Source organism: Podarcis liolepis (genome assembly GCF_965112155.1).
Source record: "Podarcis liolepis genome assembly, chromosome: 15".
In the NCBI taxonomy this organism is placed as follows: Eukaryota; Metazoa; Chordata; class Lepidosauria; order Squamata; family Lacertidae; genus Podarcis; species Podarcis liolepis.
In genome coordinates, this window is record NC_139566.1 from 30957444 (window position 1) to 30982125 (window position 24682).

General features: G+C 47.2%; 1 protein-coding gene across 2 annotated transcripts in view; it reads left to right on the forward strand.

The window, feature by feature from the left end:
- LOC310695072 (tRNA (32-2'-O)-methyltransferase regulator THADA-like) overlaps nt 1-23611 on the forward strand; it is a 64526-nt gene extending 40915 nt beyond the window's left edge. Inside the window, exons 19-31 of one of the 2 annotated variants that reach the window (XM_083478987.1) lie at nt 1289-1426; nt 2429-2533; nt 3698-3898; nt 5471-5621; nt 7072-7321; nt 8915-9154; nt 10127-10352; nt 12258-12464; nt 13972-14213; nt 16040-16216; nt 18255-18533; nt 21332-21537; nt 22292-23611. In XM_083478987.1, the coding sequence (XP_083335113.1) occupies nt 1289-1426; nt 2429-2533; nt 3698-3898; nt 5471-5621; nt 7072-7321; nt 8915-9154; nt 10127-10352; nt 12258-12464; nt 13972-14213; nt 16040-16216; nt 18255-18533; nt 21332-21537; nt 22292-22545 (2676 nt within the window). In that variant the 3' untranslated portion in view covers nt 22546-23611. Of the gene's footprint in view, nt 1-1288; nt 1427-2428; nt 2534-3697; nt 3899-5470; nt 5622-7071; nt 7322-8914; nt 9155-10126; nt 10353-12257; nt 12465-13971; nt 14214-16039; nt 16217-18254; nt 18534-21331; nt 21538-22291 lie in introns of those variants that run through there. The other variant, XM_083478988.1, reaches the window with a different exon arrangement.
- Nucleotides 23612-24682: the final 1071 nt, after the last annotated feature.

Consider the following 24682-nt stretch of genomic DNA (forward strand, 5'->3'; position numbering starts at 1 on the left):
AACCGAGCTGGCTCGACAGCTGGAAATGTTCTGTTTCTCAGGGAACTAAACCATTTTTCAGGCCAGTTTCTTTGAGGGAAAGGGACATGGTCAGTTTGGCTGGGGTCGGAACCACAGAGAGGAACGAGCCAGGGAGAGGTCCCAGTACGTTGTGAAGATAAGCAACAAGAAGCCAAGAGGCAGGAGAGCTGATAGCACCATGGAGAGTAACAAACTGACTCAAAAAAGAAATCTAAAGAAAGGGAGAGATGAATAGGGCCTAAGGAATAGGACAGAGAGGAGCGAAATTGAAGCATGGTGGGGCTAATGGAGACTAGGCTTTGAAGGAACTTCACAGCACTTTAAATGAGGAGGGGGTGTTTCCTACAGGGGTGGGAGACAGGTGAGGGGAGAGACCCCATCAGGCAAGCCCTCTTTCCACCTGCCTTGACCCACCCTCTGGTTTCCACTTCTCAATTTGTAGTGTATTATTTTATGTACTGTGGCTTGCCATTGTTTTATTGATTATACAGTGGTACCTCGGGTTGTGAACGGTATCCGTTCCAGAGGCCCGTTCGCAACATGAAAAGAGCACAATCTGCAGCGGCGCGCCTGCGCACGTGCGGGTTGCAATTCGCCACTTCTGCACATGCACATGACGTCATTTTGCACTTCTGTGCATGAGCGAGCGGCAAAACCCGGAAGTAACCCTTTCCGGTACTTCCGGGTCATCACGGGACATAACCTGAAAGAATGTAACATGAAGCAAACATAACATGAGGTATGACTGTAGTTTAGAAATTATTTATTGTAACTGCTGAGTGGATTTCTGTTTAACTTTTATATGTTATTATTATTATTAATAATACTATTCTAATGATGAATACTATTCTGAATTTTACTTTTTTATGTGTTACCTATTTTAAAGTTATGTTTTATTATCACATTTTTGTATTGCATTAGATTGTTATAAGATGTACATTTTTTTGTTTCTTCAGCTTGTGAACTGCCTTGAGTATTGTAAGATAGAAAGATGGTATACAAATTTAAAATGATGATAAGGAGGAGGAGTATTAAGGAGGCTGATCAGGGAGCTGAAAAAAGTAGGACGAAGCAGGGGACCAGCTGAAAGGGGCCACTGAGGACCATAAAGCTTAACACCGCCTTCCAAATTGCGAAGGTATCATGGCGCTCTCAGGGGAATTAGATGCACTGGACGCATCCCCAACACAAGAGAACAGAGGGCTCCCTTATTCGTCAGACTTCCCCCCTCCCAATCTCACAAATTCTATTCTTTTTAACTACCAAGGAAATCGGGCTGCTTTTGGGAGGCCTAGCAGAGAAGATTTTGCCCCTGGCGCCCCCGGGAGGCTGTCTCCTGCCGCTCCAGGTTGTAAAGATGGCTGCTGAGGCGTTTCAGGAAATCTTGCTGACATGCCGCCATTGGGTAAGGCTGTCTTGCTGCTGGTACAGCTGAAGTCTAAACGGGCTCTTCAAAGCCTTGCTTAGATTCGTGTTTTGTACTTTTACAAGTGTCTTATAGCAGCAGCAGAGCACACAGCACCAGTTGCTGGTAGCTGCCATTTTGTTTCACCCCAGAATGCCTCAATTCGGTGTAATTCTGGGGGGGGGGGTTGGGGTGTGTGGAGAGGTGGATATAGCCAAAAATAGGGGCTGCCATGCTTTTTGTGCTGTCTGCCATTGTGCCCCTCAACATACTCCCTGGTCACATCCTTTATGAATACAAATGGCTTCTCCCAAAGAATTCTGGGAACTTTGTTAAGGGTTCGGGGGGGGGGACCATAGCTCTGTGATGGGCGAGCGACACATTTCCCACGAGTCTTTGGAGGAAGCCAGTTACGTTAAATGTATGATGTATACTGTGACCCTTAATTAACAAGGCTGGTTTGGGGCATTGGGGGGAAAGCAAAATGGTGGTCGCTAGCAACGGCTGTTCATGTCAGCTCTGGCTTCTGCTGGAGGCAGCTGGCATTTCAGGAGGCCTGTTAGATCCTTGCACCAAAAAAAATAAATAGTTGTAGCATACTCATTGCTGTACACCACCCTGATGTTCCTGGGAGTTGTAGTTTGTTAAGGGTGCTGAGAGTTGTTAGGAGATCCCTAACAGAGTCGCAATTCCCAGAGTTCCCTGTGATGAAGCATGGATTGTTAAACCACTCTGGGCAGTATAGTTCTGATAGGGGAATAGGACCCCCTTAACAAACTACAACTCCCAGGATTCTTTGGAGGAAGCCGTGACTGTTTAAAGTGGTATCATATTGCTTTAATATATGATGTAGATGTGGCCTTATTTTGTCCCCTCTCCTTCCCATCTTTTTATCCTCTCACTTTCCACGTGTCTCGGTATTGCCTGGATTTTTAAGGTTGTCCGTTGGCAGCCTTCTACTGACCAGTAAGGTAGCTGACTCGTTCGTTTTGTTTTCTCTAGGGAACAGTGGAAGGCTGCAGCCTGGGATTCACAAAATTCTGTGCCACTTTGCTAAGCCACCCAGACCCAGAGCTCCAAGATATACCGAAGAAAGCGCTGGAGCAGGTACCTTGGCGGTTAAACATCCCATCTAGGTTAAAAACATAGGAAGTTGCTTTATACTGAGTCAGACCACTGGTCCACCTTGTGCAGTATTGTAAACACTGACTGGCAGTAGCTCCATCGTAATAGTAATAATAATTTATTACTTTTACCCCGCCCATCTGGCCGGGCCTCCCCAGCCACTCTGGGTGGCTCCCAACAGAATATTAAAAACACAAGGAAACATCAAACATTAAAAATTTCCCTAAACAGGGCTGCCTTCAGATATAAAAGTCAGATAGTTGTTTATTTCCTTGACATCTGATGGGAGGGCATTCCACAGGGAGGGAGCCACCACTGAGAAGGTCCTCTGCCAGGTTCCCTCTAACTTCACTTCTAGGGAACTGCCAGAAGGCGCTCGAAGCTGGACCTCAGTGTCCAGCCTGAACGATAGGGTGGAGATGCTCCTTCAGGAATAGTGGGCCAAGGCCGTTTAGGGCTTGAAAGGTCAGCACCAACACTTTGAATTGTGCTCGGAAACGTACTGGGAGCCAATGAAGATCTTTCAGAACCGGTGTTATGTGGTCCCGGCGGCCACTCCCAGTCACCCGTCTAGCTGCTGCATTCTGGATTAATTGCAGTTTCCGAGTCACCTTCAAAGGTAGCCCCACGTAGAGCGCATTGCAGTAGTCCAAGCGGGAGATAACCAGAGCATGCACCACTCTGGCAAGACATTCTGCTTGCAGGTAGGGTCTCAGCCTGCGTACCAGATGCAGCTGGTAAACAGCTGCCCTGGACACAGAATTACGATAAGAGTAGTTCCGACAGTGGAATGGTCTCCCTCAGGAGGTGGTGGACTCTCCTTCCTTGGAGGCTTCTAAGTAGAGGTTGGATGGCCGTCTGTCATGGATGCTTAGCCTGATATGACCTGCATTGCAGGGGGTTGGACTAGATGACCATTGGGGTCCCTTCCAACTCTACAATTCAGTGATTCTATCCCTGAACTACCTCCACATTCAGAGGCAGCAGTGATGCTGAGTACCAGTTTGCTGGGATTCACAGGAGAGGACAGTGCTTTGGCGCTCAGGTCTTCTGGGCTTCCCTGACAACATCAGGCACATCGCGGCCTGTTTTTGGGTCATTTAACCACTTGTCAACTGGGTTGGGGGGGCTTCTTTTTCTTTCCAGGGTTTGGCTTTGTTAAGCAGCCCCAGGAACTGCTCCATCACCCGCAGGGCAGCCGGCTTCCCCATGCTCTTCCTGTGCATCGTGGTCGGGGAAGACCCCTCCAAGACGCGTCCTCTCCTGGCGAACTGCGTTCAGAGGCTGCTGGCTTTAGCCGCCGAGCCTCTCCCCGGAGATTGGGACCAGACGGTGGACTTGCCTCAGGTAAAAGAGAACAAGTAATGGAAGGTCAAAGAATGGCGGGCAGGTTTTTGGCAGGGCAGAATCTGTTCATTGATTTCGTCACTAGCCAGGAACCTGGAAGGGTCAGTTCCAAGTAAACAGAAAACGGTTTGGCCTTTTTACAGCATCAGTCAAAGAGGGGTTAGATGGAGTAAGAAAAATTGAAATGCGGATCACAGTAATGGAGTAATTGAGAGCCAGTGTGGTGTAGTGGTTAAGAGTGGTAGATTCGTAATCTGGGGAACTGGGTTCGCGTCGCCGCTCCTCCACATGCAGCTGCTGGGCGACCTTGGGCTAGTCACACTTCTTTGAGGTCTCTCAGCCCCACTCACCTCACAGAGTGTTTGTTGTGGGGGAGGAAGGGAAAGGAGAATGTTAGCCGCTTTGAGACTCCTTCGGGTAGCGATAAAGTGGGATATCAAATCCAAACTCTTCTTCTTCTTCTAATTAGTTTTGATTTATAGATCACAAAGGACACCCTAAAAGAGAAATTATTCAATTGAATACCTCTGTGGTACCTCAGTTGTCGAATGTAATCCATTCCGGAAGACCGTTTGACTTCCAAAACGTTTGACAACCAAGGCGCAGTGGGGCAGTCGGCAAAATCCATTGAGAAAATGGAGAAGCGCACCTCAGAAGCCGCTTGAACTTCCAAGGCGTGTTCAAAAATGGAAGCATTCACTTCCGATTTCTGGCGTTCGAAAACTGAAACTTTGGGCTTCTGAAGCATTTGACAACCGAGGTACCACTGTACTATGTTGAACAGAAGATTTGTAAAATATATTGTGTTTTAAATATCCTGAGTCCTGAGGTGCTGTTCACGGATGGGAGGAAAGTAATTTGTGTCTGTATATATAAAAAGTAAAGGGACCCCTGACCATTAGGTCCAGTCGTGACTGACTCTGGGGTTGCGGCGCTCATCTCGCTTTACTGGCCGAGGGAGCCGGCGTACAGCTTCCAGGTCATGTGGCCAGCATGACCAAGCCACTTCTGGCGCACCAGAGCAGCACATGGAAACGCCATTTACCTTCCCGCAGGAGCGGTACCTATTTATCTACTTGCACTTTGACGTGCATTCGGACTTCCAAGTTGGCAGGAGCAGGGACGGAGCAATGGGAGCTCACCCCGTCGCAGGGGTTCGAACCACTGACCTTCTGATCGGCAAGCCCTAGGCTCTGTGGTTTAACCCACAGCGCCACCTGCGTCCCGTCTGTATATATATTTATACCCTAATTGACATTGCTTTCGGTCTTGAACATTAAAAAACAAAATGAAGCACAGGAGATTATACGCATACATGCTGAGCGCATAATAAAACTTGCGCTGGTTTTGTTTTTAAGGTGAGGGAGCAGAACGCCCCCCACCCAGAAAAATAATTTTTAAAATGTTGTGTTTCTTTTGTAGCCCCAGAAGGGGTCCTGGGCCCGATTTACTTAGGAAGGATGTTAGTAGCTGCTGGTGTGGTGGAACAGAGCAGCACTCCTAACATGGCACGACTGCAGGTTCCCTGAATGTTAAGCTGCAAAACAATCTCTCTTCCTTTTTCCTGCGTAGGTTTCGGCCCTCCATGTGCTACAGACCCTGGTCCGTGGCTCCGGTCTTGGCACAGCCCTGAACCAGTACGTTACGCCCATGGTGGTGTTATTTCTCGAGGCGCTCTGCTCCCCCAGCTGGGCCATGAGAAACGCAGCCATCCAGCTCTTTGGTAGGCAGTTCCCTTCCCATTACCCCAGGGGTGAGAGCCTCTGTGCTGTAGTGGCTGCGCTGTCGGCCTCGCATTAGCCAATGGCCATAGCAAGAGTAAAACATTACAGAATACGCAGAAAAGGAAATTTGATATAAGAGCACAGTTTAAAGTCCTGAATCAACCTCAAGCATGGACAAAAGATTATTATATCTGATTAACTGCCTTTATAAAGACACTGTGCTGAAAGTGCGTTGCTTTACAAATGGCCAACTTACAGGATTTGTACCAGCCACAAAGGGAGTCAAGCAAAGATGAATTTTAGCTCCAGCACTTTTTAACCTATACTTAAACGACATAGTCCAGTGCCTAACATCTCCTGAGTTCCATGCCCCTAAACTGGCCTCAAAACCAGTCTCTGTACTTTTATATGCTGATGATGCAGTCTTCTTATTCCAAACAAAAATAGGCCGGAAAAGATTGATAAGAGAATTCTCAGTGTATTGCCAGAGAGAACACCTGGTCATAAACTATCAGAAAACCAAAGTTATGTTTTTCTCAAGAAAATATAGGCCCCACAGTTGGAGTATGAACAATCAGGCAATTGAACAGGTCAAAGCTTTCAAATATTTGGGCCTCATCTTCCAGTCTACGGGGTCATGGGGAGCACACCAAAAATGTGCAAAAGAAAAAGCATCCCATATTGCCAAGACTTTGACTTCCTTTTTCCATACAAAGGGTGGCAAACATATACCATCAGCCCTAGAAGTCTTCCAAGCTAAACCCCTAGCACAGCTACTTTACGAGGCTCAGATTTGGACTGGTAACCACTTTGGAATCTGTTCAATCAAAGTTTCTAAGGCAGATTTTTTCTGTACCGCCGTGCATCCCAAATGCATCATTGAGACTGGAGGCAAGTCTCCCTTCAGTAGAAGTATGGACTTGGCAAAGAACTCTTCTGGCTCCGCCTAAACTCAAATCCCCCCGGTTTACTATCCCTAGAGATATATCTATTTAAAAAGCTAAAGGGACCCCTGACCATTAGGCCCAGTCATGGCCGACTCTGGAGTTGCAACACTCATCTCGCTTTACTGGCCAAGGGAGCCAGTGTACAGCTTCCGCGTCATGTGACCAGCATGACTAAGCCACTTCTGGCGAACCAGAGCAGCGCACGGAAACGCTGTTTACCTTCCCGCCAGAGCGGTACCTATTTATCTACTTGCACTTTGACGTGCTTTTGAACTGCTAGGTTGGCAGGAGCAGGGACCGAGCAACAGGAGCTCACCCCGTCACAGGGATTCAAACCGCCGACCTTCTGATCGGCAAGTCCTAGGCTCTGTGGTTTAACCCACAGTGCCACCCGCGTCCCATATATCTATTTAGGTACAGATAAAAGACAAGGTTCCTGGTGCCATCACTGGATATAACATGGCTCTGTGTTCTTTTCATCCTGCTGTTATTTTTCCCCCAGGTGCCCTGACTGTCCGTCTGCTCGGTCGGACGCGGAGCTGGGACGATGGCTGCGATCAGGACGGGGTAAGCCCCGAGGCCCTTTTCACCCGCTACCCTCAGCTGAGGAGCATCCTTCTCAAGGAGTTAGTCGTGGCTGCTGAAGAGTCCACAGGGCCCCAGAGAGGGAGGTTTCGACTCTGTCCGTCCCTCTATGCCATCCTCACCTTTCTGGCAAAACTCCAGCCTGGTGGCACAGATACGTGGAATAGGTAGGCAACTCAGGCAGAATCTTGCCCATGGCGGGAAGGAGGCACTAAAGGAAGTGCTGTAAAGGGGGGGGGGACTAGATGTACATTTCCAAAATATAAGATAAAAAACAAATAAAATAAAACCTACATACAGCAACAGTGTTTTGCGTTGTGTAGGCTCCTATGATGTAAGTAATGGGCCCCACCTGCTAGCCTGCTCCCTAAAATATCACTGGTTTGCTCCTTTCTATATGGCTTTAGATACCTATTACAGTGGTGCCTCGCAAGATGAAATTAATCCGTTCCGCGAGTGTCTTCGTCTAGCGGTTTTTTCGTCTTACGAAGCAACCCTATTAGTGGCTTAGCGGATTAGCGCTATTAGCGGATTAGCAGCTATTAAAGGCTTAGCGGATTAGCGGCTTAGCTGCTTAAAGGCTATTAGCGGCTTAGAAAAAGGGGGGGAAGCGGAAAAAAATCTCAAGACTCGCAAGACATTTTTGTCTTGCGAAGCAAGCCCATAGGGAAATCGTCCTGCGAAGCAACTCAAAAATGGAAAACCCTTTCATCTAGCGGGTTTTCCATCTTGCGAGGCATTCGTCTTGCGGGGCACCACTGTAGGTCCATAAATTACCACATAGCATATATTCCACACAAAAAACAGCAATAATTGGTTGTTGACAAAGGACAGCTGGACATATAAAGGACCCCATTACCTTCAGTAGCTTAGGGCCTCATCAAACCTAAATCAGGCCCTGACCAAAGGTGATTGGACAGTCGCAGTCGGGTTTTGTGCAGGTATTTTTGCTTGCACACCAAGGCACATGGATGGAGCTCAGCTCAGGGTTGTGGGTCAAGCCCCAAGTTAGGCAAAAAAAAAATAATATTCCTGCATTGCAGAGGGTTTTATTCAATGACCATCGTGGTCCCTTCCAACTCTTCGATTCTGTGGTATCGGATCGAATATTTATTGTTATGACTGGTGACCTGCGTTAAAGAAACAAAATAAGAAATACGTTATCCAGAGGTGTGAGTAGCCTAGAGTGAAATAAGATTGGCATGAACACTTGAAAAGTAAGGGCCACGTCACAAACTCTAGACCTGGTGAGCTTTGCTTGCTGCAGCAAAGTACTTGGCCATACTGAGAGTGATAGATGCATTTTGGTCTCAAAGGCATAGTGGGACTCACACACTGAAAGCTAGATACATACACTTCAGGGGCAAAAAACCTGAGGCCTGTAGTTTGTTAAGGGTGCTGAGAATTGTAGCTCTGCAAGGGTTAAACTATAATACTCAGTATTCTTTTTTGGGGGGTAGGAAATGTGCTTTCAATTTATGGCCCCTCCATTAGAGGTATAAAGCATGGGATTTCCTCTCAAAAAATCCTGGGAGCTGTAGTTTGTTAAGGGTGCTGAGAATTGCACCTCTGCGAGGGGCAAACTGTACTTCCCAGTATTCTTTTGTGTTGGAGGTAGGAAGAAATGTGCTTTAAATGTATGGTCCTGTGCATTTAAAGCACATGGCTTGCCCTGAAGAATCCTGGGAACTGTAGTTTGTTAAGGGCACTGGGAAACGCATTCTGAAAACACTGCCTTTCATCTGTTCCTTGTTCTGCAGCGATACCAACGCCTGCTTCCTGGAGCCCCTCGTCCGGCTTTCCGGAAACCCCATACATGCCGTGAGGGTGATGGCAGCCAAGGCCTTAGTCCCGTTAGTTCCTGCGACGGAATATGGAGGTGTCCTCTTCCGACTGGCCTCGGGTTTGCCGCTGCCGGGGGATGTGCTTTGCCACAACGCCCTGCATGGCAGACTGCTACAGATCCACACCGTGCTGGCTCAGGCCCTGAATGCAAACTGGTAAGAGTGGCTCTCTGGTAGTGCCACCCCTAATACTTAGCTCTTTTCTTTTCTTTTTAAAAAAAATTTATTGGTTTTCACAAATTTATAAACAGACAAACAAACAAACAAACATAAATCATGACCTTATTAAAATTACACTTATTAACATTGTTAAGTGACTTCCTCGCTTCCCCTTGGTTGAATTTCAATGCATATCCTTTTAACGGTTTTCCAATTCAGAGTTCTTGTACACTTAACTTAATCACTTAACATCATTCTATCTTTCCAATTCAAAATTAAACATATTAATTCATCACTTAACTTATATAAAATCCTAAGCCGATCTAATACTTGCAAGCTATTTCCAATTAATTTAACTTAACGAATACTTACCTCTTTTCAGAGGTAAGTCACGCCGGGTTCAAGGGAAGCTTCCTCCTGGGTAAGCGTCTGTGGAATAGCAGTCTAATTCTGCGTACATAACCAGACCTTTTGAAGGACAGGGTTTCCCCCAAGGAATCATAGGAAGTGTGGTTTATTGCTCACAGAGCTACAATTCCCGGCACCCTTAACAAACTACAGTTCCCAGGATTATTTGGGTGGGTGGTAGTCATGTGCTTTAAATGTATGGTGTATACGCGCATTTTTGTTTCATTCGAATGCCTTCTGTCTGTAGCTGGGTTTAAATTCTGGGAGGTTGGATAGTTAGAATGGAATGGTCTCGGTGGTGGGGTGCACATTTTCATTCTTGTTTATTTATGATTATTACTTTGCCAATGTAAAATAGATAAATAATGGAGTCTCCTTCGCTAGATACCTCCCCTGTGATCAACGTTAGCCAGTCACGCGAGAACTACTAGGGAACTCTCTGAGATTTCTGTAACCAGCCAGTCCAACCTAAACACATCACAACGCATGCAAGCGTTTACAATTTCAGTGAATTAAATGACTGCGCTTAACACTAATATGGTGGTCTTAACTTCCTTTCAGTCTCCCCCCCGACGTGCTGTTCTCCATCGCTGGCCAGTTGGAAGGCCGTCTCTGGTTGCTCACCCCCACGCAGCCATGTCCCCTCGTTCGCACGGCCTACCTCCAAGCTGTTTCCCTCCTGATTGGAAGCTGTTCTCAAGATTTTGAGCAGCGAGTTCGAGAGGTAGTGAGCAGCGAACTGGCCAACTCTGAGCCCTTAGTGAAGCCTGGTGCATCTCAGGTTCAGGTATATTTTTTAAAAAATATATATTTAATAATTTTTTCAATACAAACAACAACCACAAAAACACGTACAACAAAAACCACAATAACACTAATAACCCAATTTAACAATTCAGATTTGAGTACTGATATACCTATGACTACACCTTTCTAACAATATTTCCCCAACTCTCCTCCCCCTACTTCCCACCACTGCCTGCCTTATCGCTTAAATATTCCTTCCAGATTTCTTCATATTTATCCATTCTTAATTTGCGTCGACATGCTATTTGTTCGTATGCAGCTAGTCTGTCCATATTATCAATCCATGTGCTCAATGAAATCTTTTTGCGGCTCTTCCAATTCATCAAAACAAGTTTTTTTGCTTCTAATATGGCACGGTACATCAATTTTTTTTGACCCCTTGTAATCTCCCACGTTTCCAGTATATAATTTAGAATTAAATTCAATTCCCCTAAATAACAATTTCTTTTTATTATTCTTGCTATATATATCTTCACCTCGCACCAAAATGATCTTATCATCGGGCGGTTAATCATCATATGTACTAAGTTCGCATTTTTACTCCCACATCTCCAGCAGTTGTCTGAATTTGTTATTAGGTTCAGGTATATTTTACATCTGCCAAGGCCGGCAGAACTGACAAATAGCAGCGGGTGGAAGCCAGGAGTCCAGCTGGAAACGCTCCATAAAATTTGGCAGGATATAAGATGGTGGTTGACAACTTTTGGGGGTCAGTGTGGGCACATTTGGGGGGTTTTTTGTTCCGCGGGGATGGGCTGCGGGCGCTGGTCACAAAATGGCTGCCATGGGACCTAACATAAAATGGCTGCCCTGGGGTGTGTGGCACAACACCCGGCCGTATCCAAAAGTGCAGGAAAAAGAGACCGGGATGCATAATGGTGCATTGTGTGGATTTTAGAGGGGGATAGCGACCGTATTTTTCGCTCTATAAGACGCACCAGACCATAAGACGCACCTAGTTTTTGGAAGAGGAAAACAAGAGGGGGAAAAATCTGAATCCCATAAGCCAGGACAGCCAGCAGGATCGCTGCGCAGCGATCCCGCTAGCTGTCCTGGCTTATGGGATAGCTGCGCGCAGCCTCTCCCGGGCAGCAGGTTAAAGGCTCCCCTTTGCCGAGAGAGTCTGAGGCTCCCTCAAGAGCCGTGCTCCCTTTAAAGAGCGTGCGGAGTGTGTGTGGCTCTTGGGGGCTTTTCCCCAAAAAAGGGCTGCCCTTCTCCCTCCTGAGGGAAAAGCCCCCAAGAGCCGCACACACGCTCTATGCGGCTCTTTAAAGGGAGCGCTGAGCAGAGCCTCCTGCCTGCATTCGCTCCATCAGACGCACACACATTTCCCCTTACTTTTTAGGAGGGGAAAAGTGCGTCTTACAGAGCGAAAAATACGGTAATGGGATCTTCTGCAAGCATGCTTTTGCAGGGACATGCTTGTAGATGCTGGACTGGCATTCCCTATGCGAGGAATAAGGATGAAATCGGTTTTGAAGGCCCCTGCAGAGATGCTTCATCGCAGCAGATGGTGGCAAATAAGACCAAAACAATCCGTAAGAAATTTAGGGTTGCCCCGTTGTTTCCTGTACTATTCGTTTGAATGCTGACACCTACACGTTTTTCATCCTCTATCCCTGCCTCCTGCTGTTATTTTTTTACAGAAATATTTCTTCATAATTTCACCGTCCTTCCAAGGAGCTTTGGGGCAATGTGCATGACACTCTCACTCTCAATTTCACAACAACTCTGTGAGGTAGACCTAGGGCCAGTGCAGGGAGCTTCGTGTCTGAGTGGAGATTTGAACCCAGGTCCCTGCAGTCCTAGTCCAGCACCCTAACTGCTACACCAAACAGGGCTGTCTGAATACACCCAAACCCTGCTGTTCTTGGTTCTCTCCCAGATTGGTTCTGCCACATTCTGCCAGCATGCGGCCTGCTTCCTTTGTCACGAGGCCGCGAGATCAGGAGCTCCTGAGAGAATTGGCGAAGTTTGCTTGCTCCTGCAAAGGGGGAACGTCGATGTGCAAGTAGCCATTCTGACCTGGGTGACTGAAAAGGAGGAGGAAAACTGTCTGAATTCTAGCAAGGAGTTGCAAATGGTGTTACTGGTGAGCCTTGGCTTATTTTTTATTTATTGACTTCACGGTATATACTGCCCTTCAACACAAGATCTCAGGGCGGTTCACCGAATAAAATACAGGATAAAGGTAAAGGGACCCCTGACCATTAGGTCCAGACTCTGGGGTTGCGGCACTCATCTCGCTTTATTGGCCGAGGGAGCTGGCGTACAGCTTCCAGGTCATGTGGCCAGCATGACTAAGCCGCTTCTGGCGAACCAGAGCAGTGCACGGAAACGCCATTTACCTTCCGGCCGGAGCGGTACCTATTTATCTACTTGCACTTTGACGTGCTTTCAAACTGCTAGGTTGGCAGGAGCAGGGACTGAGCAACAGGAGCTCACCCTGTCGCGGGGATTCGAACCGCCGACCTTCTGATCGGCAAATCCTAGGCTCTGTGGTTTAACCCACAGCGCCACCCGCGTCCCTAAAATACAGGCTAAAAACAAGTAAATAAGTAAAACCAAACGGCGAAACAATAACCGCCCCCCTTCCCACAGACACATTTAAAGGATGTAGGATATTAATCAGCCAAAGGCCTGGTTGAAGTTTTTGCCTGATGCTGAAAAATATATAGTGAAGGTGCCAGGCGAACTTCCCTGGGGAGAGCATTCCACTGACGGGGAGCCACTGCAGAAAAGGCCCCGTTTTTGTGTTACCACCCTCCGGACCTCACGTGGCGGATTTACACGAAGAAGGGATTCAGTTAATGAACGCAGAGTCTGGGATGGTTTATATGGAAAGAGGCGGTCCTTCAGGTATTGCGATCCTGAGCCGTTAAAGGCTTAATGGTACTATTAACAGTACTATTTATTAAATGTACAGATCACTTTTTTTTTTACAGGTCTCATGCTTGACCAACTGAGCTGTTATTGAATAAATTTGTTTCTTAATTTTTGGGCTGCAGAGGCATGTAGGTTGGTTCTCTGTATTGGGAGGCTAACCTGTGGTCCTCCAGAGTTTGCCATGCTACAATTCCCATTGCCCAAAATGTTGGCCATGCTGGTCTTTGGGGCTGATGGGAGTTGTAGTTCAGCAACATCTGGAAGGGCACAGGTTTCTCCCCATCATGTCCTAGGTTATAAACCTTATTAGGTAAAGGTAAAGGAACCCTGGACGGTTAAGTCCAGTCAAATGTGACTATGGGGTTGCAGCGCTCATCTCGCTTTCAGGCCGAGGGAGCTGGCGTTTGTCCACAGACAGTTTTTCAGGTCATGTGGTCACCAGGACTAAACCGCTTCTGGTGCAACAGGACACCGTGACAGAAACCAGAGCGCATGGAAACACCGTTTACCTTCCCGCCACAGTGGTACCTATTTATATACTTGCACTGGTGTGCTTTCACAACAAGGTTGGCAGAAGCAGGGACAGAGCAACGGGAGCTCACTCCATCACGGGGATTTGAATCTTCCGATTGGCAAGCCCAAGAGGCTCAGTGGTTTAGACCACAGCGCCACCCATTCCCAATGTGAAATATGTTTCCCTTCTGTTGAATTAGGAGAAACTAGGTCAGATGCTGAAAGGAGGAGCCAACAACGTGCTTCTGAAGTTATACCTAGAAGCTTGTGTGCACCTCTGTAGCAAGCTGAGCTTTCGGAGCCCGGCTTCTTCTCACGAGCTGCGGGGAGCTGTGCTCGCAGAGACCAAGAGAGACCTGCTCTCCATGGTGGGGAACGATGATCTCAGCCCAGAGCTTCTGGGACATGCGCTGTGTCTTACTCCTTTGCTCCTGACTCCAAGGTAAGTAGATTAATTGCCAGAGGAGCCAGTGTCCCCCAGATCTTAATCTAACACTCTAACCACTGCACCATGCAGGTAGTGTTGTACTGACTGTGTGGTGTTGTAGAGCCAGTGTGGTGTAGTGGTTAAGAGTGGTGGACTCGTAATCTGGTGAAGTGGGTTCGCTTCCCCGCTCCTCCACATGCAGCTGCTGGGTGACCTTGGGCTAATCACACTTCTCTGAAGTCTCCCAGCCCCACTCACCTCACAGAGTGTTTGTTGTGGGGGAGGAAGGGAAAGGAGAATGTTAGCTGCTTTGAGACTCCTTTGGGTAGTGATAAAGCGGGATATCAAATCCAAACTCTTCTTCTTCTGAATACCTGCAGATCGCAGGTGGGCAGACTTCTGTTGTGCTCATGTCCAGTTTACAGGCTTTCTGCAAACATCTGTCCAGCCACTGTGAGAACAGGATCCTGGCCTAGATGGGTCATTGGCCTGAGTTAGCAGGGCTTGTTCTTAATATCTTTTGTGTCTGGGGTCGGGAACCTTGGCCTCCCAGATGATGCTACACTGCAGGAATGGCAGGTGAAATGGATGGAAAATGCAGGAATGGCTAAATTAACTGACAGAATCAGGAAGAAAGAGTATTTAAGGAAGATTTGTAGACTATCTAGAAAACTACTGTAAACAAAGACGTTGGCAGGTTTAGAATAAATTCAGCAGTATATAGTTAACTGAGATAAGACTGAAAAAGAAAAGCACACAGATTGATTAGAATGTGCAGCAAAAAAAGGTGACCAAAATAAACTATGGAAGGGGTGGAAGAGAAGTCGATATTAAATGTATGATATGTGTTTTGGTGACCATAAAAGTTTTTTTAAAAAGAAAAGATATTTTATTTTATTTTCAAATTTTTTAAATTAGTTTTCCAAATTTATAACAAACATATCCACAAACATAAAAAGAAAACATCAGAAAACAAACAAACAGACATTTATCCTAACTGTAATAATTCCACTTTTGTTATCATTGTTGGGTGAATTCCTCGGATCCCCCTGGCTGAGTTTCCATATAAATCATTGTAGCAGTTTTCCAAAACTATTTTACTTGGTCCATTAACATCTTTTCATTTTGTCTTTTGTCCATAATATCCTACAACATCGCATATTTAGATCCTAGGCCGATCTGATACTCGCAAGTAATTCTATTTAAGTTATCTTAACAAATTTAACTAAATAATCTTTGACTTTCTTCCATTCTTTGTTTTTTATTTTTTAAAGATGTCGCTACACTACAGCTTTCATCATCCCTAGCCATCTGTCATGCTGACTGAGGCTGATGTGAGATTGAGTCCAGCAATGCCTGGAGTGTCACGGTTTCTCGGCACAAAAATATAAAGGTTCTCCCTGTTCCCAGCACAAAAAAGCCCAAAGGCAAGGGTGGCATGGAACGAACTTGAGGGATGGTTTGCTTTCAGTTTTCCGCAAATAACATACAGTTGTACCTTGGAAGTCGAACGGAATCTGTCCGACTTCCAAAATGTTCAGAAACCAAAGTGTGGCTTCCGATTGGCTGCAGGAAGCTCCTGCAGCCAATCAGAAGCCGCGGAAGCCCCATCGGACGTTCGGCTTTCAAAAACAGTTCGCAAACCGGAACACTCACTTCTGGGTTTCAACCGTTCGGGAGCCGATTTGTTCGAGGCCAAGGCGTTTGAGATCCAAGGTACGATTGTACTAGAAAAATGACCTCCTGGCATCATTAAGGGCCACGTGCTAGAGACGGACGCTTGGAAGTTAGTGTTGGCCTTCGCTCTCGCTTATTACAAATACTCTTTCCTCCTGGGACAGTACTGAGGATTATCATTTACTGGAACAGTGGTGTGCAGTTATCGACCAGGGCAGCAACCCCCTGTCTTCAGAGGTGCTCAGAATGGCTGTGGCAAAGTCGCTGAGAATGTCTGGAGCCGAAGTGCTCTGGAGAGCCCAAGCATCCTCCAGCTCGTCCCTTCGTGCCCTGGCATTACGGTACGTAGCTATGGGGCCAGGGGGCCAGCATCCTTGGGAAGCTGCCAGGGCCATAGCTGTCAACTTTCAGATTTGAAAATAAGGGATCAGCAGCCTCGAAAATAAGGGATCAGCAGGCTCACCGGTCCCGGGGACAGTCTACGGGATATCTAACAATCCGGGATAGCAGCGGGAAACAGCGCTGGAATAAGGGAATTTCCCACAAAAAAGGGAAGGTTGACAGCTATGGCCAGAGCACGGCCGACACCTCTTTGCCCTGCCTCTCCCAGCACCCACGTTTATTCCCCAAGCAGCACCAGGGGGCTTGATCTACCTACCCATTTAGTTTGCGTGGCAAAGCCATTTCCGACCTGGGAGGAGAGGGGGTTGCGGGCAGGAATCCCTCCCACATCCCACGCGGGGGCTGGCCATTGCCCCCGCGAGACTAGGGAATCCCCGGGTGTGTCGCCGACCCGGCCCGCCAATCAGCGGACCGGGGAGGCGGGGCCTGGCCTATTTAATTCTAGGCACGCCCGGGGACCGCCCTCTTTGCCCCTTCCCAACTGAGCGGTTTTTTCCCAACCCACCCACCCATTAGGTTTAGGTAGCTTTGACCTTGCTATGGACTTTGGTTGGTCGCCGCAAGGGGCCTGGTAGGAATTTTTCCAAGTTGGCATACTTCGAGCCTTTTGGTTTTTTCGCCTACCTCGTAGCAAACGTCACAACTTATTCGGTGTTGGCGGTTAGGCATTGGCAGGGGTCTATTGTTATGCAAATGAAGGGGGGAAGGAAACGCCATCACCTTCCCCAAAAGAAAAGGGTAGTCCGGTAGAGGACTCCGGGGGGCGTTGCCTTGTCTGAAACCTAGGGAGGTAAGGGCCTCCGGCACGCCCCAGAGCGGTGACACCCGTGGGATCCTAGTTGGCGTACTTCAACAGGACTCCCACGGCTTGTGGATAACCCTTCCTGGTCTCCATGCCGGGTAGTCGATAGGAGCCAATGCCTAAGGCCAATACCTTTTCAATTCTGTAATCAATAAAGTTGCGGCCTTTTATGCCCATTAACCTTAAATACTGTGTCCAGTGTCTTCATTTCACATGGGGGAGGGGACTTGCCACGCAATTCCCGCCCCCTCCCACAGATGGAGTAAATAAAGACACCGGACACCAGAATTTAGGTTAATGGGCGAAAAATGGCCACAACTTTATTGGTTACAGGTAAGAGTGGTATTGGCTTTAGGCATTGGCCCTAACAGACTATCCGGTCTAACCGGGAAGGGTTAAGCACCGACAGGGGGAGCCCCTGAGATGCACATCCCTAGGCGCTCCCCAAGGGGTTACCGCTCGGGAGCGCACTTTAGGCCCTAGCCTCCGTAGGTTTCGGACGAGGCGACGCCCCCCAGAGTCCTTTAATGAACTACCCTTCAAGATTTGGGGGAGGTGATGGCATTCCTCCCCCCTGACTTCATTTGCATAACAACACCCGTGCCAATGCCTAGCGCCAAAACTGAGGAATTGTGACATTTTGCTACGAGGTAGGCGAAAAAACCAAGTGGCTTCTAAAATACAGCCAATTAGCCAAATGGAAAAACTCCTACCAGGCCCCTTGCGGCGACCAGCCGAAGCCCATAGCAAAGTCTGAATGCAAACCTAGAGGACGGGTGGGTGGGAAACCGCAGCTGCTGTAAGGAGAGAAAAGGGGTGAGCCAGGGCTGCCCTGACCTTAAATGCCCTTTAGTAAGCCCGCCCCTACCGCCAGCCAATCGTGACGACGACCCAATCGTGGGTGACGACTATTAATGAGAATGGGAATCCCAGAGTCCTGCGGGGCTGGCGCCCGCCCCGCAAGAATGTAGATGGGAGCGTGAGCCCACAACACCCCCCTCCTTAGGTCGGGAGTGGCTTTCCCCCACAATGAAAACTCTGACCCAGTGTCACTGTGGGAAATCAGGTCAGCTTTCTGTTCATTGCACAGGGCTGGGTTCTTTTGAGACCTCGCCTTCCTGCCGCCCGCCAAATCGATTTTGTTTTGATTTGAATTTCACTGCCTGATTTCACAGCCTGATTGGTGTGGCCGTTTGCCTGCTTCAGGACGAAGACCACGAAGTGAGGCACGAGGCCTCCATCTTTGCCAGCCTTGTGGCGCACCGACGGCAAGCAGCCTCGGGGGTTCCGCCTCAAAGCGGCTTCATCTTGCTTCACAGCAACAAGGGCCTGGTTCTCCTACTGCAGTTCCTGCTGGAGAAGTTTGGGGATTGCCCAGAAGCCTTTGCATCTCTGGTGTGTCACCTTCCCTCCGTGGACCTCGGAGACGCCTTGGCAGAGTTAGAAGCCAAAGGGTGAGGAACAGAAGGAGCCATGGAACTGGAAGGGGGGATAGAGAAATTTGTTGCAAACAAGGAAGAAGGTGCTTTATACTCTGGTTACCAATTTTTTTCCAATGAATCTGGGACCCTTTTTTTTTCCTTTTTTTTTTTTTTGGAAGCTGAGGAGCAACAGGGAGTCAGTAGTGGGGATGGTGAGGCAAAAGACCCTGGGCCCAAGCACACATAAGGTAAAGGTAAAGGGACCCCTGACCATTAGGTCCAGTCGTGGCCGACTCTGGGGTTGCAGCTCTCATCTCGCGTATAGCTTCCGGGTCATGTGGCCAGCATGACTAAGACACTTCTGGAGAACCAGAGCAGCACACGGAAACGCTGTTTACCTTCCCGCTGGAGCGGTACCTATTTATCTGCTTGCACTTTGACGTGCTTCCGAACTGCTAGGTTGGCAGGAGCAGGGACCGAGCAACGGGAGCTCATCCCGTCGTCGTGGGGATTCGAACCGCTGACCTTCTGATCAACAAGTCCTAGGCTCTGTGGTTTAACCCACAGCACCACCCATTTTTGACTGATCAGGCAGGCTCGGCAGTCACAGACGGGCAGGCGGCTGTTGCCCAGGTTTTTTTTAAAAAAAAACCTGCACATTTATGTTTCACAAGGTGCAAAAGAAGGGCTTTGCACCTTGCCTGGCAGAGAAACCACGTGCCGTGCACCCCTCCTGGGCAACGCCCGCCCGTGACTCCCAAGCCTCTCCTGATCTGTCAAAACAAAGGGGGCAGGGGGAAGGAGATCTGTACCGCCAGACGTCCCTGGTTCCCCTTCAGCAGTGGCGACGGCAGTGAGCAGCTCCTGAAGCCTGCCAGAGCCAACTGCGCTACCAGGCTGGCTCCGGGCTGCTGAGGCTGCCACTGCCACGTTTCCCGGGGACAAATTTGCAAATCTGGGGACATTCCGGGGACGGAATTTGTCCAGGAACAGATTTGCAAATCTGGGGATGTCTGGTAACCCTGCTTTATATTAAATTAGACCAGTTGGTCCATTCAGCACAATTTTGTCTACCCTGGTGGGCAGCAACTCTACAGGGTTTGGGGCAATTGCTGGGACCACCACAACCCTTCTGGTGAAGGGCAGTTAATAATCTAACCACCACTACAAGGACTTCCATATGTTATTGGACTGCGGTTTTCATCACCCCGATCATTGGCCGTACTGTTGAGACTGATGGGAGTTGGAGTCCAACGACATCTGGAGGGCACTGAGTTAGGGAAGGCTGCTCTGGAGTATGACCCAATGAATTTATTTGTTATCTTGCTTGGGATTTGCTATAGCTCAGTTTTAGAGGGTGGCGCTGTGGGTTAAACCACAGAGCCTAGGACTTGCCGATCAGAAGGTTGGCGGTTTGAATCCCTGCGACGGGGTGAGCTCCCGTTGCTCGGTCCCAGCTCCTGCCAACCTAGCAGTTCGAAAGCACGCCAGTGCAAGTAGATAAATAGGTACCGCTCCGGCAGGAAGGTAAACGGCGTTTCCGTGCGCTGCTCTGGTTTGCCAGAAGCGGCTTAGTCGTGCTGGCCACATGACCCGGAAGCTGTACGCCGGCTCCCTCGGCCAATAAAGCGAGATGAGCACCGCAACCCGAGTCGTCCGCGACTGGACCTAACGGTCAGGGGTCCCTTTACATTTAGAGGATCTGCTTTGCATGCCAAAGGTTTCAGGTTCGATTCCCCGGACTCTCTAGGAAGAGCAGAAGACCTTAAATGAGAACTTTATTTAAGTTCTCATTAAAGAAAAAACCTGAAACCTTCCTCCTAGGCATAATGCCACAAGAAATTAGACCCCTTTCTATGTACACGACAGTAGCAGCCAGGATCTTAATTGCAAGAAACTGGAAAAGTAATAAAACACCTACGATAAATGAGTGGCAGGTCCAAATGATAGAATATCTGCAGCTGGCCACGATGACAGGCGGTGTCAGGGGTTATCCAAAACAGAAAGTACAGAAAGAATGGGAAACCTTTAAAGAATACCTGGAAAACTATTTGTAATAATAAACATCTCCTGGCAGAACTAGAATGATTTTTGCAAAATAAGAAATCTAATTATTTTTGGTATCTGATGAAAACAAAGAAAGTAATACAGTAATCTGGAACTGTGTGTGAAAAAATAATAGAAATAATAATACAATGAGTCTAATCGGAAGTCAAATGTGTTTATTCCCCCCCTTAATTAATTATTTATTTATTGAATTTTTATTGGAATTTTATTCACAACATAACACAACCCCCCCATACACATTAGACGTGAACATAACACACAGTGAACATAACATACAACAATACAAACAACCAAATAAAGACTTCCTTTATCCTGTATCTGGCCTCCTTATTTACTTCTTATAAACTGTGTCCTTTATGAATAATTATTAAGAATTTTCTGATTATAACTTAAATAGCCACAAAGTCTTTTAATTCTTTCTTTAATTCTTCTTCTTCTTCTTCTTCTTCTTTTTCTCTCTACCTTCTTTTTTTTTTGGCGCTTTTCTTTTTGATCTGCTAAGAAAGAGATAAAAATTGAATATGAAAATTTGAGTAAGTTAAAGTTCAACTTACTCTTTAATTTTTCAACTATTGTTAAAGATGGTCAGTTGTAATGAGCTGATGTAGTAATTATTGTGGATTTTTTGTTATTGTTGAATCTTAAATAAAGTATTCAAAGAACAACAACAACAAAATAGCAAGAGGAGAAGAAAAATGTTATTTAACTTGCTAAATCAAATACAGTGGTTTTTAAGCACATCCCTCTCTCTCTCTCTCTTTCAGGGTCGTCAGTCTTTACAAAGAGGACGAGCCCAATGTTTACGCAGAACCAGTTATCTTTTCTCAAACGCTGCTGCCTTTTCTCCTCCAGCTGCTTGGCAGAGCGTCCACCTCCCTGAAGCTTTGGGTACCAGTGCAGGACTGGCTAAAAGCCACTGGGCCCGGAATCTTCTCTAGCCTCCATCACTGCAGGCTGTGGTGGAGCCGAGGTGAGTTCGAAACCTGCAGAGCAGTTATTATTACTGTTTATTCAATTTATGTACCGCCCTTCGTCGCAAGATTTCGGGACGGTTCACAGAATAAAATGCAAGATGAAACACAAGTAAGTAAATAATTAAAACAAAGACTACAAAACAGTAAACCCTCCCCTTCCCACAGTCGCGTTTAAAAAGCCACAGGATATTAATCAGCTGGGAACATTTCTGCCTGGCACCTAAAATATATATACCACCCCCATCGTTCAGCCTGGACACCAGGGTCCACCTCAGAGGGCCTACGGTGGTTCCCTCACTGCGAGAAGTGAGGTTACAGGGAACCAGGCAGAGAGGGCCTTCTCGGTAGTGGCGCCCACCCTGTGGAACGCCCTCCCATCGGATGTCAAGGAAATAAACCACTATCTGACTTTTAGAAGACAGCTGAAGGCAGCCTTGTTTAGGGAAGCTTTTTATGATTGATGTTTTGTTTGATGCTTTATTATTATTATTACTATTATTATTATTATTAATTAATCACATTCTGTTGGGAGCCACCCAGAGTGGCTGGGGAAACCCAGCCAGATGAGTGGGGTATAAAATAATAAGAATAAGAATAAGAATAAGAATAAGAATAAGAATAAATTGTTGTTGTTGTTGTTGTTATCATCATCATCATCATCAATGGGAATTGCCACCCCAAATGTCTTGAGGGCACTCAGTTGGGGAAGGGCTGGCATCAGCGCTCAAACATGTCTTCTGCATCTTTCAGCTGACGGCGCTTCTCTACACCTGAAGGCTCTGGGTTGTCCAAAAGTCCATGTTGCCATCGCAGCACTGCTGGTCAAGGCTGTCCTTGTGGCAAACATGCTGGAGGTCCTGGAAAAGACGAGTCAACCCAACGTCGAAGGGATTGACTTCACTGCCCAGAAGCTGAGATGTGTGGCTTTGTCTACTCAGAAGCTGCTGACTCAACATGGAATGACTCTTGCAATCAACTTAGAGACAGGGCAAGACTCATTCTGATTTATTTCTTTACTGACTCACCAAGGGCTTTTAAACAAAAACCCATAAAGGAGAAAGAGGCTTCTACTTGGGAGATCACTATTGCATCCTCTTACACAGAATAGAGGGATTTGCTGGCCCAAAATCTAAATTTCCGTTGATGGAGGTTGCTTCCAAATGGCCAGGACCAAATGGAATATCTTTCCTTCCACCTAAAGATGTTTTGGAGGTTTCTCAGTGTTATGTTGTGGGTGAACATATCAGATGACACAGCGATTCTTCAAACAGCTCTTGTTTATTCACAGGCCAGAACAGAACTGAACTGAAGGGTTCAGCCAGCCTGCTTATGTAGAGCTCCACTACAATGCAACTGTAACACTTTCTGCAACTACCCAATCACTGAATGTCACTTTCAATCCCTTCTCTGCATATGTGGACCTGAGTGAAAACTATCTACAGTATCCCCCTGCTGGCCCAGGGTGAGAACTTCAGTACATAACACTCAAGATGAAAGGCTTGCATGTCAGAGCTCAGCTATAAGAAGCTATTGGGCAGGAGGTGGGAAGTCAAGCCAGGAAAGACCACGCAACAGACAGGAAGTCTCTATGGCTCTTCCTGTTGAGGCCAGTCAGTAGCCTTGGTGGGTGGAATCATGCCAGTTCCTTGCGATCCTCTGCTACAGGCAACGAGAACTGTTGGTGCTCCAGGTGTATTGATGAACTACAACTCCAGCCCCAGCAAGCATGACCAATGGCCAGGCATGATGGGAGTTGTAGTTCAGCAACATCTGGGGGTGGGCAAAAGTTTCTTCTTTCCTGCCCTAAACAGTGTTGACTTCCCCCTTCTCCCACCCCCCCACCCCCGGTAAACCTTGTGCTTTCAGGGTAAGGAGGACAGTCTGCAACTTAACAGTCTGCCCTACTGTGGGGTAGATTTTTACTGTGAATGCAGCTCAGTTTTTTTCTCAGCTGGCTGCATTTTACTGCATCCGTTTTCAAGGCTCACTTCTTTGCTCTTGTTCTAAAGAGCTCAAGATCCCGCTAGAGGGCTGAGGAAAATAAACTTGTCAAGCGGAATATGGACAAAATGAGCTTGTACCAGATTTTCTCATTTTAATAGAGTGGGATTTTTTAAAAGGAAGGAACGAACGAACATGAATGTTGTTAATTCCTGTGAATTGATTGTGTGTGTATGTGTGGTTTTCAGTCAGTTAAGAATGGAGACATTGACATAGTCATCATGACTTACTGGCTCCCAGTACGTTTCCAAGGACAATTCAAAGTGTTGGTACTGACCTTTAAAGACCTAAACGGCCTCGGTCCAGTATACCTGAAGGAGCGCCTCCATCCCCATTGCTCACTGAAGTCCAGCTCCGAGGGCTTTCTGGCGGTTCCCTCCCTGCGAGAAGTGAGGTTACAGGGCCTTTTTGGTAATGGCACCCTCCCTGTGGAATGCCCTCCCATCAGATGTCAAGGAAATAAACAACTATCTGACTTTTAGAAGACATCTGAAGGCAGCCCTGCTTAGGGATGTTTTTAATGTTTGATGTTTTATCATGTTTTTTAATATTCTGTTGGGAGCCGCCCAGAGTGGCTGGGGTAACCCAGCTAGATGGGCAGGGTATAAATAATAAATTATTTTTATTTGTTTGTTTGTTTGTTTGTTTGTTTGTGAAAAATTCACAAACATATGGAATCCGTCTTGTGGAATGCTCTGCCAACGGAGATTCAGCAGGAGCCTTCTGTTTCAACTTTTAAATGCCTGCTAGAAAAAAAAAAATCTATTCCGTCCGACTTCTGCAGGCAATTCAGAACACACCTTTCCATAACAGCTGGTTTTCCATTTTCATACGCTTATTACTGGATGGGTGGCACTGCTTTACAGTGGTTCCAGTCCTACTGGAGAGCCAGTGTGGTGTAGTAGTTAAGAGCGGTAGACTCGTAATCTGGTGAACCAGGTTCGCGTCCCCGCTCCTCCACATGCAGCTGCTGGGTGACCTTGGGCCAGTCACACTTCTGTGAAGTCTCTCAGCCCCACTCACCTCACAGAGTGTTTGTTGTGGGGGAGGAAGGGAAAGGAGAATGTTAGCCGTTTTGAGACTCCTTTGGGTAGTGATAAAGCGGGATATCAAATCCAAACTCCTCTTCTTCTTGGATGG